Source organism: Pleurodeles waltl, chromosome 12 (assembly GCF_031143425.1).
Source record: "Pleurodeles waltl isolate 20211129_DDA chromosome 12, aPleWal1.hap1.20221129, whole genome shotgun sequence".
NCBI classification, from domain to species: Eukaryota; Metazoa; Chordata; class Amphibia; order Caudata; family Salamandridae; genus Pleurodeles; species Pleurodeles waltl.
Genome location: NC_090451.1, coordinates 511,418,165 through 511,431,314, shown reverse-complemented (window position 1 = coordinate 511,431,314; position 13,150 = coordinate 511,418,165). Strand labels below are relative to the sequence as shown.

At 42.6% G+C, this 13,150-nt stretch overlaps 1 protein-coding gene across 4 annotated transcripts in view; it reads left to right on the top strand.

The window, feature by feature from the left end:
- CCDC102A (coiled-coil domain containing 102A) overlaps positions 1-13,150 on the top strand; it is a 272,741-nt gene that overhangs the window by 187,852 nt on the left and 71,739 nt on the right. For all 4 annotated transcript variants that reach the window (XM_069217331.1, XM_069217330.1, XM_069217332.1 and 1 more), the window contains one exon: positions 426-534. In XM_069217331.1, the coding sequence (XP_069073432.1) occupies positions 426-534 (109 nt within the window). The remainder of the gene's footprint in view (positions 1-425; positions 535-13,150) is intronic.

Here is a 13,150-nt window from a genome sequence, read left to right as displayed (position 1 = left end):
TGCTCCGGCCCAGTCAGATGATGCCCCGCGTGGGTGTTCTGACACCCGGTTGCCATAAGAGGTGGGTGTTGCATAACTCTCAGAACTGTTGGCATCTCCGGATGATACCTTACTGATCTCTGTGCCGGGTTCACCTAGAATGGTCTTGTACTGTCAGTTGTCACGTGGATTTTGCAACATTGTGGGGCTTTCCGATATAGGTCAATGTCCTTAGGTACTGTGGAGTTCCGTTCTATATGGATGTTCTGGGGTGCTCTTGGGTTGGGCCGTTCTCGCAGTCTGGGGTGCCCTCAGATATGGGAATGCTCTTTGATTGTAAGGGCGCGTATGATGTACTTGGTGTCTGTTTCTTGTACTTCGGGCAGAGCTGAGATGCCTCTGGTATTTCCACGCCCTTATTTCTTCCCTCTCACTTCTTCTCTTAGGGATAAAATGTCGCTCAGTAAAAGCATCGAGAAGCTGGAGGCTGAGAACAGTCAGTGGAAAGTGAAATATGAGGAGCTGAACAAGTCCAAGCAGGAGGTGCTGAAGCAGGTAAGGAGCCTGGGGCAGGACCCGGGGGAGTGTGGCGTGCAGATGGAGGTCAGGATTTGCTGCTCTTTTGCATAGGGAACTTTCCTTTCTTTACCCGTGTAAACTGAAGAAAATGTCCTGACAGGAGCCCTTCTCAGTGCCTGGTTTGGGGGTGGGGTGGTTTGACGGGGAGTGTGCTACAAGGAATGTTTTAACTTGGGCTTCTTTTCGAGGTGGGTTTTCTCTTCGCTACCGCTGCCCCGTGCACACTTCCCAGGACCGAACTTCCAGTCCAGGAGAAATTACCGAATTGCATAGGTATACACACTGAAAACGCTTCCAGTTTCACCATTGAAAAATATACCTTCTACGCAGTGAAGGATCACAATTAGCATTTCTCCCACACAAGCAGGGGAAATACCTTGTATCCCGGCTGGCAGCCCCGGTGAGTGGGAATACTGAGCAGCAACACAAGGTTATTCCTGCTATTCCGTTTGACGCCGTCAGTTGAAGAAGTTCAGCTAATGCCCGCTAGAGGACGCCCTGTCCTCAGCTATAACTTCATGACGCTGTCACTTTACACCCAGCCATCCTGTTCTTGTAACTGTTTTCTTGCACCCATTCCTCTGTTCACTATGAGCCAAACAAACATCCTCTTGCTAAGATGTTTCCCTCCCTGTATGTCGCTAAACCACATCTTCTCTGTATCTCTTAAATAATTATTTTCTTGACCGTTGTAAGTGTATCAAATACCATGGAGCTTACAGAACATCTTTTGCTTTTTTGTTCCTAATTTCAATATTTGTGGAAACACAAGGATAAATCCGTACGTACTAATAAATAAAGTAGTGCGGTTCACACCCCGGATATCGAGCCACCTCTTTGTCTTTGTGGATGATGGAGAGTGAAACCCAAGTTCAGGCTCTCACAGGTGGGCGAGTCAAGAAATGAACTTCGAGTAGAGCCAAGGCAGGCCAGTGGCTCGGCTCTTGGTGTTATTTTCGTGGCTCTCCCACCTGTATGTGAGAGTCTGAGCTCGGTTATCTCGTTCTGCCTCATATTGAATATTAAATGTTATTGCTTTGATTTTAATTATTGGCTCATGAGGTTAGAAGATGGTTGGCAGACACAAGCCGCTTGAAAACTAAGGTTATCTGGCTGTAAGGGTCCAAAGGGACTGCAGATGAGTAAATATGGCTCGAGCTTTCAGTGGCGCGCCCACCTCTGCTCTCGCGCGCTGCGTACATTTGAGTAAGTATGATGGTAGGTGCAGTACTTGCCCCTTAGCAGTGCAAAGTCCATTTTAAATCTCACCTGGGTGATCAAAAGTAGGATAAATAGTACTGGCGGGCCGCCCAGCATTCTGGGTGGCACTCAACCATAATAAAATTGCTAACAACGGTGGTCTGGGAAAAGAATTGAATCAAAGATGGAGAGTGTAGAACAAAAGACAAGACTCTAAAATTAGCTCTGAACCTAAGCCACTGTTTTAATGCGATAGAAATTGGGTTCAGGCCAATATTAAAAACAAAAATATATCAGAGTGTTACTAGGAATAATGTACCGTTACACTCTATAATCAGGGAAGGTAGTTCACCTAATCCTGCATGGTCAACATGTTTCGCGTCTATGTTTGGTCACAAAGTGATCCAGTGACGCTTCTTCAGGACCCACAAAAAAAGCCTGTGATTATAAAACTACTTCTCCTATATATCAGTAATATTATCAAGTGCACGTACAGTCACTTACAGAGTGGAAGACAGAATATGCCTAAGTCAATCGGTCAGTATAGTCGCCCATCCCATATTAGAGATTGGGCTCCCTAGGTCTGTAGTCTACAGGCGCTCAGCAGAGGGCAGGTTCCCGGACACACCAAGGACGTGATACATTCGTTTTCCTTGGTTGATGCTAGCGCAGACCTAGGGAGCCCAATCTCTAATATGGGATGGGCGACTATACTGACCGATTGACTTAGGCATATTCTGTCTTCCACACTGTAAGTGACTGTACGTGCACTTGATAATGTTACTGATATATAGGAGAAGTAGTTTTATAATCACAGGCTTTTTTTGTGGGTCCTGAAGAAGCGTCACTGGATCACTTTGTGACCAAACATAGACGCGAAACATGTTGACCATGCAGGATTAGGTGAACTACCTTCCCTGATTATAGAGTGTAATGGTACATTATTCCTAGTAACACTCTGATATATTTTTGTTTTTAATATTGGCCTGAACCCAATTTCTATCGCATTAAAACAGTGGCTTAGGTTCAGAGCTAATTTTAGAGTCTTGTCTTTTGTTCTACACTCTCCATCTTTGATTCAATTCTTTTCCCAGACCACCGTTGTTAGCAATTTTATTATGGTTGAGTGCCACCCAGAATGCTGGGCGGCCCGCCAGGCATTGCAGCACCAGTCTGGCGAGGAGTAAGCCCGATAATGATACCTGTCACCCAAAAGGGTGCTTGAGGGCTCTCCTAAGTATACTCAGTATAGTTTCGCCACCTCTGATCTCTTTCTTGTTTTCTCTCTGTCGTGGAACAGTGCACTTATTTTGATATTATAGGTTCAGGTCGGGAGACTGTGCACTGGACCAGTAATCTCTCAGTCCCCACTTTTGTTTATAGAGGATAAATAGTACTGACGAGGCCCATTTTGTGTAGTTTATAGTCAGCTGATTGTGAACATACGTTAAAACGGTGTTTGTAGCATGTGAAGCTGTAGATCACATGCGTTGCACACTCCTGCCATAATAGTGTTGGGTGCGGATGTTGCAAGTTGTTCCTTTGAATTTCTCGTAAGTGAATGAGATCCTCTGTCGCAATAGTTTCAGATGCACTTCTCCGCAGATGAGCAGCTCTCAAGGACAGCTTATATCCAGAGATAGAAATGAGAGAGCTCTCTGGAGAAAGACGTGTTCATGCTTTTTACATTTTACAAAAAAAGTTTCCAAACTTTTTATTTAAAAAAAAAAAAAGAACCACCACACCTCGATGGATGATGCCGGCCTTGAGGTGCCTCTGACTGAAAGCGAAATGAATGGGATCTCCTGTGCAGTGATGCAAATGGAGAGACATAGAGCTAAAAACGAAACGCATCTTCTCGCTAGGCTGCCTGCTACCTGAAACAAATATAGATGTGGTCAGTTGGTTAATCTGAAAATGTAGTGTCTGCTTGGAAGCAGTACAAGCTTTCATTGATGGAGTCACTGAAGCTTTATGGTGACAAAGATGTATTCTTTTTTAGAGTAATGTAGAGGTGGCATCTGCGGAGTTCTGCAGTGCATTATTTTAATTGACACTTACAAAAAATGTTTACACTCTATATAGTCTGATTGCGCATTACTAAAATATATATTTTGAAAGCACTTGTTTTACTTCAAACACTAAATCTTTTTTCACTTTTTGCGGCAACTTAGCTTATTCTGTATGTAAATCTATCTTTAAATAATAACTTGTATATTCGCAGTGCTTTCTTGTCACAGTCTGGGGCATCAAAGCATTATAAGTACACAATATCGTGTTGTCCACTGTGCTACCCAAGATTCAATTCTGTGACTCTTTAGTGACACACATAGACATCTGCAGAGATCATTCTATCCAACAGAGGTTTCATGAGGTAAAAGAGTGCACTCCCCACCAATTCATTTAACCTGCAAACTATTTTTCATTTAAGGCATGTATGCGTTATTTTATATGCAGTACCTGAAGATGAAAAACTAGCTAATAATTGCAGAGTATTTTGTTCTTTTTTGGCCCCGCCCCCACACTTTGTCCTCACCCCATGGCACCCAGAATCGTGGTTCCCCTATTTTTTTGTACATAATTAAACTGCTGCTTATAACGTGTGTTTAACGATACAACAATAGTCATAATCTACTGTCCGTCCCCCCCCCCCCCCCCCCGAGAGGCGTACATGCGTGGTGGCAGGCATTATCCAAATGCAGATCCAGCATAGTCAAACTGCCTTGTTTCTGCACACAGACATCGTAGATAAGCATGTTCTGTAGCTGAGCAAACTAACAGTTCCATATTTTTTTTTGCAGAATATAACGTTTCTACGCTTGTCAGGTCCTTGAGAACTACCTTTTCACGAAGCTGTTGGTAATAGCCTAATTGACAGCGAGATTTATGACCTGCGGATCGGACTTGACTCTAGTGCAAATATTTTCCCATGGTTACAGTTGTTGGGCACTGGCACTCATTTTTGGATGGATACAAAAGAACCTGCCGTAGGTGAGGTAGAGAGGCATGAAGTCTAGGCTGGAGGAAAAAAGAGGTAGAATCAAGACTTGGGCAGCCCTGGTATTCAACAGCCCGGAAATTCAGCAGCACTGATGGCAGCTCTTAAGCACTTTAGGCTCCTGCACTTATTATTATTGGTGTTAATGGTATTATTTTACAAACTAAGCACTGCTTGACTCTGCTCTTATTAACCTGTAGCAAGTAGATTTAGTACTGAGCCCTGCCCCATCTTTCCGGGCTCATCACGTTCTTTACACAGTACGCTGTATCTCTTGTCCCAAAATGGACTGTTGGGTTCCTCATTCCAAATTTCCTTACACGTTGTTTCAGACTACCTTCTTTGAAAAGCCTTTTCTTAATGTTCTTGAGGAGGGAACACTATTTTAGCCCTTTTGCTGTATCTTCATGGGCTTCTGGAAGATGTCCAAGTGATCCTTATGGTGGGGCTGAAAAGAGCCTTGCTAACATGACATAATGTGGCAGCCCTTGTGGTCTTAGAGTATGAGCCGCTCTGCTGTCGTTCCTATTGCATAGATGCATTATATTAGAGCTAAATATATGTATTGAAATACATCGACATAGAAAGAAGCAACAAGTTTGAAACACAAAACCTAGTCATATCATGTAGTAGTGTCATCCTCATGCATATGGATCTGTAAAAGCTAAGCTATTTTAAAATACAACTTTTCAAGACAACATCCAGCGAAAGGGGATCCTCTGTTATAGCGCAAATCTCAATACAGAGCACACAGCGGCACCACTCTTTGTAACGTCAGAAGGAGTTTTGCAGCATTAATCTTGTCTGGCTTCACATGCTGTGCACTGTTCCAACATCTAGTGGTTGGGTCTGGAATTTTCCAACTTCTTACTTTTTCCTTAGCCCTTTCTTTATTTTTTTGTTTTTTTTGTTGTTGGGCGTCAATGGATCTGCCCATTTGGTGCTTCCTGTGACGCTGTAGCGCCTCCACCCGAAGCTGCCACCATTTGTCACCATCTACATTATTTTTTTCCGCTGTTGGGTCTGGAAGCCTGTTTAAGGAGTTCCAATGCAAGGAAGAAGTTTGTGGAAGAAATTCCAGAAAATCATTGAAAATTCCAATCTGAGTCGTTACCATCACTGAGAAGAGGTACGGCAGGAATCTTTTCAGAGGAGGAGAAGAATTTTGAAAGACTTTTAGAGAATGCCCATTCAGGGGGCTCTCTGAAGGGCCTAATTGGAGAAGACCTCTTTCCAATTTTGCGACTGCCACCACAAGTTCTCCCAGAAGGACAGGCTCCCAGCATGTAACCTTCCTGTGGACCACACAAGTGAGGACGCAACGCCTGCTCAGTCTTCACAACAAAGACACTGAGGGTGAGTGAGAGACAGAGGCATACCCATCACAGCATGCAGGGACAGCAGACGACACCATCCCTAAGGGATCTGGGCGTCTCCAATGAAGAGGAAGGCAATGTCACAGAGGAAGCAGAAGGAGGGATGTCAAACCTCAAAGGGAAGCTTGTATACTTCAGAGATCAGGCAAAGAAAAAAACTAAGAAACCGGAGGTAAGAGAGTCATCAACCTCGAAAAAAACATTCCTTGTCACAAAAATCGAACTTAAGGGCATCGAAGTAAGCCTCTGCATCGAAGAGCTCACCAACCGCAGTCATCCCCTGACAAAAAGAGACCATCAAATCTCTCAAAGGAGACTCCATAGAAGGACTTGAAAAAATCAAAGTGTCGAAAGGCAGCAGAGGAAAGGACCCGTCAGCATTAAAAATACTGGTCGCAAGCAAAGCAAATCTCGATGACCAAGACATCTTTGAATGACTCTTTGATGTCGAAGAGGATGACACCAAGTCTAGATGCCAAAGAAAACATGGTGGAGATAGAGCAAGAGAGAAGGCTCTTCAAAGCTGAAATGGCCACTGTCATCCAGAATAAGAGGAATTTCAACAAAAGCCTAAAGGGATTCCGCATACCACAGAAGACGTAGATGCCGAAAGATCACAGGGGGAAACAGGTCAAGGTAATGGAGCCTCCCCTTACTCAAGAACCCCAAGAGGAGGTAGAAGAGCTGTTTTATGAGGGAGAGGAAGAACAACTGGCTGAATCGTATCAGGGATCAGAAGCTGAGTACCTGGAGCAGTGGCATGTCCTGTATACTGACTACCCAGAGGAAGGGGTGGACAGTTAACCCTGTAGACCATCGCCCGCTGATGATACAGGAATGTATAACCAGGTGATTAAACATGCAGCAGAGAAATATGAGGTTCAGCTTGAGGAAGAAAAACCCCAATCATGTTTTCTTATAGAAATCCTAATGCCGACACAAACCAGGAACCAGTTCCTTCCATGCTTCCTAGTGTCCTGGACCAAGGGAAAGAAGCCTTCTAAAAGCCTGCAACTTTCAAGATGTGACTCCAAGGGCAGAGAAAAAGTAAAAGCATTTATAAAAAAATATGGCATGTATAAAAGGAACAGTTCTCACACATTCTATCATTGTCAACTGCGAGGAAAAGGGCCAGTGTGCCATCAACTATGGGGCCGCCCACAGAAAAAGAGAGCAAAAGGATGGAGCTCCTGGGGAGACAATTTGAATGACGTGAGGCCAACCAATGGTGCATTGCAAATTCAAATGCCCTGCTGAATTGCCATGCACATCAGCCCTGAGAAGAAATTGGAGAACTAATGAAACACCTCCCATGAAAATTCATTAAACGGTGAAACACTTGGTGAATAATGACAAGAGCATCGCCAACACGTGTCTAAAGTCCGCTTTGGATGCATGTGGCTGATACTTCTAGCTACCAAATGATGGTAGAAGTAACACTTAAAAGACACTCCCGGGCTAAGAATTTCAGGTTTCAAACTAGGGGTGCAGGCCAACATCCTCAACACCCCTTTCAACGGTGAACATTTGTTAAGCAGTACGGTTGATGACAAATTGCACCTATTTAAAAAAGGACAATGAAACTGCAAAATCAATGGGAGTGTTGCAGTTTTGTGGAGAACTGCACAGGTGAACAGCATCATCACGCAGACACAGAGGGAGAGGAAGTTTCCAGTCTGGAATTTCCCATCAAAGCTTTTAGGGAACCAGTCAAACAGCTTCAACCCAACAAAGATGGCAGTACCAACAACAAAGCCAACAGCCTCGTCGTGGAAGAGGCAAGAGTACAGGCCAACCCCACAAAGGTGGATCTACTCACACAAAGAGACTCTGCAAATCAAAAAAGTCTCTCATAGACACCACCAGGGAGAGGCACCATCAAGGAACATCTGTACCTGCATCTAGCACCTCTATGGGGCAGAATAAAAAATTTCCTTCGGGGTGGAGGAAAATAACATCAGACAAATGGACATTAAACTCAATCCAATTCAGTCAGTGCATAGAATTTCTAACAGAAGCAAAACAAAAAACAAAAAGATTCACTCCAATGAAGAAACAACACATCTCATCAAGGACGTAGAGGAACTGTTGGAGAAAGTAGCAATAGAAATGGTTCCAGACAAGAAAGTAAACGAAGGAAACTACTCAGCTCATTTCCTAATTCCCAAAGTATATGGCTCACTACAACCAATTTTAGACCTCCAGTTCATAAACAAGATTATAAAAGCACAAAATGTAAAGATGACAAAATTGCAAGAAGTGATCCCTCCGTTACAAAAAGGAGATTACATGGCAACAATAGACTTAAAGGACGCCTACGTGCACATCTCAATGAATGCGGAACACAAAAGATTCCTAAGCTTTGTAGTAAACAGAATTCACTACCAGCTGTAAGTTCTGGAATTTGAAATAAAATCAGCACCAAGGGTGTTCATCGGGTGCCTAGCAGCAGCTCACCTCAGGAGACTAGACTTACTTGTTTACCCATACCTACACGGCTGGCTAGTAAGAGCAAAGTCTTACAAAAAATACCAAAAGACACACAGAAGGTAATAGAAACCTTATTCTCACTGGGGTTCACAATAAACATAGAGCAATAATCCTTAAAAACAGAGTAGGGAAATATATTTCTTTGAGCAAGAGTAAACTCAATCCAGAGGAAGGTGTTCCCAAAAGAGAAGAGAAAACAATCATTGATTGCGGAGACTCAACTTTACCAGAAGGGGCAAGCTCTGACAGTGAGGATGGTGGGGAGATATCTAGGCAAAATGGTATCATGCATTCACCAAATCCCTTAAGTGAGACTTCACATGAGGCCAATTCAGGAATGGTTACAAAGATCCGAAGCAACAAGGAGTTGGGAGGATCTAGTGCGTGTCATGCAGAAAATAAGGGAGGAAATAGCGTGGTGGAACAGATCAAATATAACTCAAGGCCTGGAATTTCAAAACCAGCTCCACCAGTAACAATGACAACAGATGCTTCACATTTGAAATGAGGAGCACACATGAACTCGCTCAAAGTCAGAGGAGTTTGGAAAGAAATGGATGCACTACAACACATCAACTTTCTAGAAATAAAGACATTATTCCTAGCCTTAAAAGCATTTCAGAAGCCCAAGAACCCTGGAAATGGCCCCTACAAAAGAAAATATCATTATTCGTGATCCACCTTCCCTGAAGGACAATCAAGAAGCAGACAAGCTCAGCGGACAGGCATCTTGCTCACACAAATGGGAACTAAACCAGAAAGTTCTCAAAAGGATCTTTTGGAAGTGGGGGACCCCAACGATAGATCTTTCTGCAACACCAGAGAACACAAAATGCCAAAGCTTTGCATCCAGACAACCTTACTTCCAGGCCCTCGAAAATGTTATGCTGATAAAGTGTTCAGGGACATTTGCATATGCTTTTCCCCCATACCACTATTACACAGGGTGATCAAGAAGCAAAATGACTAAATTCTTAATTGCTCCCCAATGGGAAAGAAAGACATGGTTCTCAGAACTAATATAAATGGCAAAGGGGAACATCCAAAAACTCCCAGTACAACAAGACCTGTTATCTATGGAGAGAGGGTAATTTGTTTTCACCGAGAAAAACTTGAGCTCAGCAGCCTGGCTCCTAAGGGTCTAGAATATGCCCACTTAAAAGCTGCCAGAGAAAATAATGGCCAATACTTTAAGAGGCAAGGAAGCTAACAACAAGAAGATGCTGTTTCTCTAAATGGAAGCGATACTCCTTATGGTGTCTTAAAAGGGAATACAGAGGAATCAACGGTGCTAAAATACTTAACACACCTGATAGACTGCACATTAACATATACCTCCTTAAAAGTACATTTAGCGGCTATAGTTGCTTACACAAGGAGTCGCATAGGGAGATGTTTTTTTTCACAATGCCAGTAATAAAACAGTTCCCAAAGGGAGCCAAAAAAATTGCACTGCACATGCATGGTACCTTAATCTGGTGTTAACTATATTAATGAAGATTCCCCTTTGAGCCCTTGCACAAGGCCTCACAAAAGTTACTCACACTAAAGATAGCATTTCTGGTGGCCATAACATTGCTGCAGAGAGTGAGTGAAATACAGACTCTTACAATCACAATCCAGGAACCATATAAGCAAATCCACAAGGACAGAATTGTTATGAGAACACCAAACTATTCAGAATTGTTATGAGATAAACCAAACTATTCAAACACCAAGTTTGTTCCAAAACTCAAAAGTCCAAGCAGGGACAGCCCTACATACACTTGACGTGCAATAATGTATTACATAGAAAAAACAAAATCATGCAGGAAGATGAAACAGCTCTGTGTCTCCTTTGCCGACAACAATATGGGGGAACCAGTAACTAAGAGTACAGTGGCTAGATGGATCTCCAGGACTATTCAGATATGCCACATGAATACTGGGGAAAAATTAAGCTCAAACCCCAGGGCAAACTCAACAAGGAATAAAGGAGTAACCATTGCCTTTCCAGAGAACACACCATTGCAGGCTATATGTATGGCTGCCACATGGTCATATACGCACACATTCACAAAACTCGACTTCACAGACGTTCAAATAAGCAAAAAAGCTCAGGTGGGTCAAAAGGTTTTAGTACATCTCTTTACAAATGTAAAACGTTCAGCCCAACCTCCGCAAATCTAACATACTGCTAGATAATCTATGCACAGTATGTGAATCAAGAAAAGATTTGTGCTGCAAAATTAATAGTTTCTTACCTTTTGGTGTAGTTTTGCAGTTTGGAGAATTTTCTGGATTCACAAGTGACCCACCCACCTCCACCAAGAAGATGGAAAAGAAGAGGGATAAAAAATTTCAAAGATAGTGATCAAATTTGGGAGCTTCCAGAGGCGGTGACACACGTCACAGGAAGCCCCAAATGGGCAGATCTGTCAATGCCCAACAACTGCAAAAAATAAAGAAAGGACTAAGGAAAGTAAGAAGTTGGAATATTCCAGACCCAACCACTAAATGGCGGAACAATGCACAGCATGTGAGTCCAGAAAATTCTTCAAGCTGCAAAAATACACCTACAGGTAATTAATTATTCGTTAACAAGCAGAGTGATCAACTTCCAGTCATAAGTGATATCACCAATAGGCAAAGATAAGGTAATTTCACCTCATCATTTCCAGCCACTGATTTCCGGTACAGCTCAAGAATGTCTCCTGTTGGAGCCAGCTGCATGAAAACATGCTCCTTTCCTTCTGTCTTCGCTTGCATTCTTGGAGGCCATAACAAGACCTTAGTCCACATGCACTTAAGTCCTTTTTAATCATTTATAGATCCTGTCTCTGTAGCTTTGTGGCGCACCTGGCATCCAAAAAATAGTGATTTTTGTCCTGTCTTTCTCCGATTTCTTAACCGCTCTGCTAATTTAGAGGCCACTTCACATAAATGGGGGCTGATGACTTCCACCGAGAGCGTGCCATTGGCTTCCTTGACAATCTGGGGCAGAGTGGAAAGTCTAGCCATTTAGTTGTCCTGACCACAGTTACTGGGTCCTCTTTATCCTCTATCCAATAAGTCTTGTGTTTAAAAGACTCCGGAATAACATGTTTTATAATGGACGTATTCATTTGGATTGTTGCCCCAAGATTCTTGACCATGTGGTCATATCAGCTGTGTAATTGTTAAGAGCTTTGTTACTAAAGAGAAAACGCAGTAACTCAGCCTCCTGCATATCCAATTCTCAGATTCCAGGTCTTGAACTGGATATTCTACTTTACGAGTCAGCTGCTCCAACCGTCCCATCTCTGTATCTTTGCTATCAGTCATCCCTGTCATTGTCTGCTGCTGTCTTTGTCTCTATTTTCAGCAAGATGTCTTTTTAGTTTTTGGAACATAGCCTTGTATTTATTTGCCTTTTCATAATTTTGAGTTGCTGCTGTTGGCCTTTTCTGTCAACACTTTCGCTCCTGATAGAGGTGGAGCCTAAAGGGTAAATAATTCATGATTCACAAGCAAAGATTTCTGTTCGCTGTCTTCAAGAGACATCTCCAAGACCAGACCTCTGCTCCAGTTTAAGTCAGTAGGTGCACTCCAAAGGTGCTGCAGGGGTCCTGATGATGGATCAGTGAGAATTTGAGAAAAAACAACCTGGTGATACAGGTTCTGATGGACCCTTTCCTTCAGCCTTGTTTTACTGAAATTGGCAACGTGAATGGCATTCACAAGGCCAATAAAGCATACATGGCAAAATTGGTAAAAAAAAAAAAACTTTGAATGCCATCAGGCTTATTCTTGTTAAAGAGTTTTTGACTTTTGGCTGTAGTATCAGTTTCTTTTTTTCTGCCTCTTTCTTGGGATTCTTTTGATCTGTTTTACTGCATGGCTTTCTTTCTGCCTCTCGATTTGTGCCCCTACACATATCATATTGTGCCCCTGCACTACCATGACTCTTGTACCCCTATCGTTCCCCTCTCATAGTGGCCACGGCCCACACCTTTTGCTTCATCTTTTGTCTCTTTGCCCCAGCCTTCCCTCCAAACCTCCAAGCTTTCTCCCCTTTTTTTTAACATATATGTTTTTAATTCTTGTTTATTCTGCCAGCATGTCTTTTTTTTTCACCCCGTGTCCATTATGTTTTTCAATCCATTGATTTTACTCTTCCTTTAATTTTATGAATGGGAACGTTTTCTTTTATGTTTATACCAATTCTGTGTCTGTATTCCTCGATATTTTGACCAGGAAAATCATTAGATTTGCATAGAAATGTGTTGTTTCCCCAAGTGTCGCAAACCCTTTTATTAATGATTTTAAGTCAAGGCTTTTCTAGCTCTTTATTTAGCAGACTCAGGTTTTGTTACGCCTAGGCGTCACATTTATCTGAAACTTCATGGTGTCAGTGATGATGTCTCTAGATTTGTTAAATAAAATAAAAACAGTAATGGTTTCCTTGGAGATATTGAAAGGGACTTCACATAAGTCAGATGCCTTTGACTCTCTTTGTGTCTAAATGTTCCCTACTTAAACTAAATTAGGAAGTTACTAGCAAGCATAC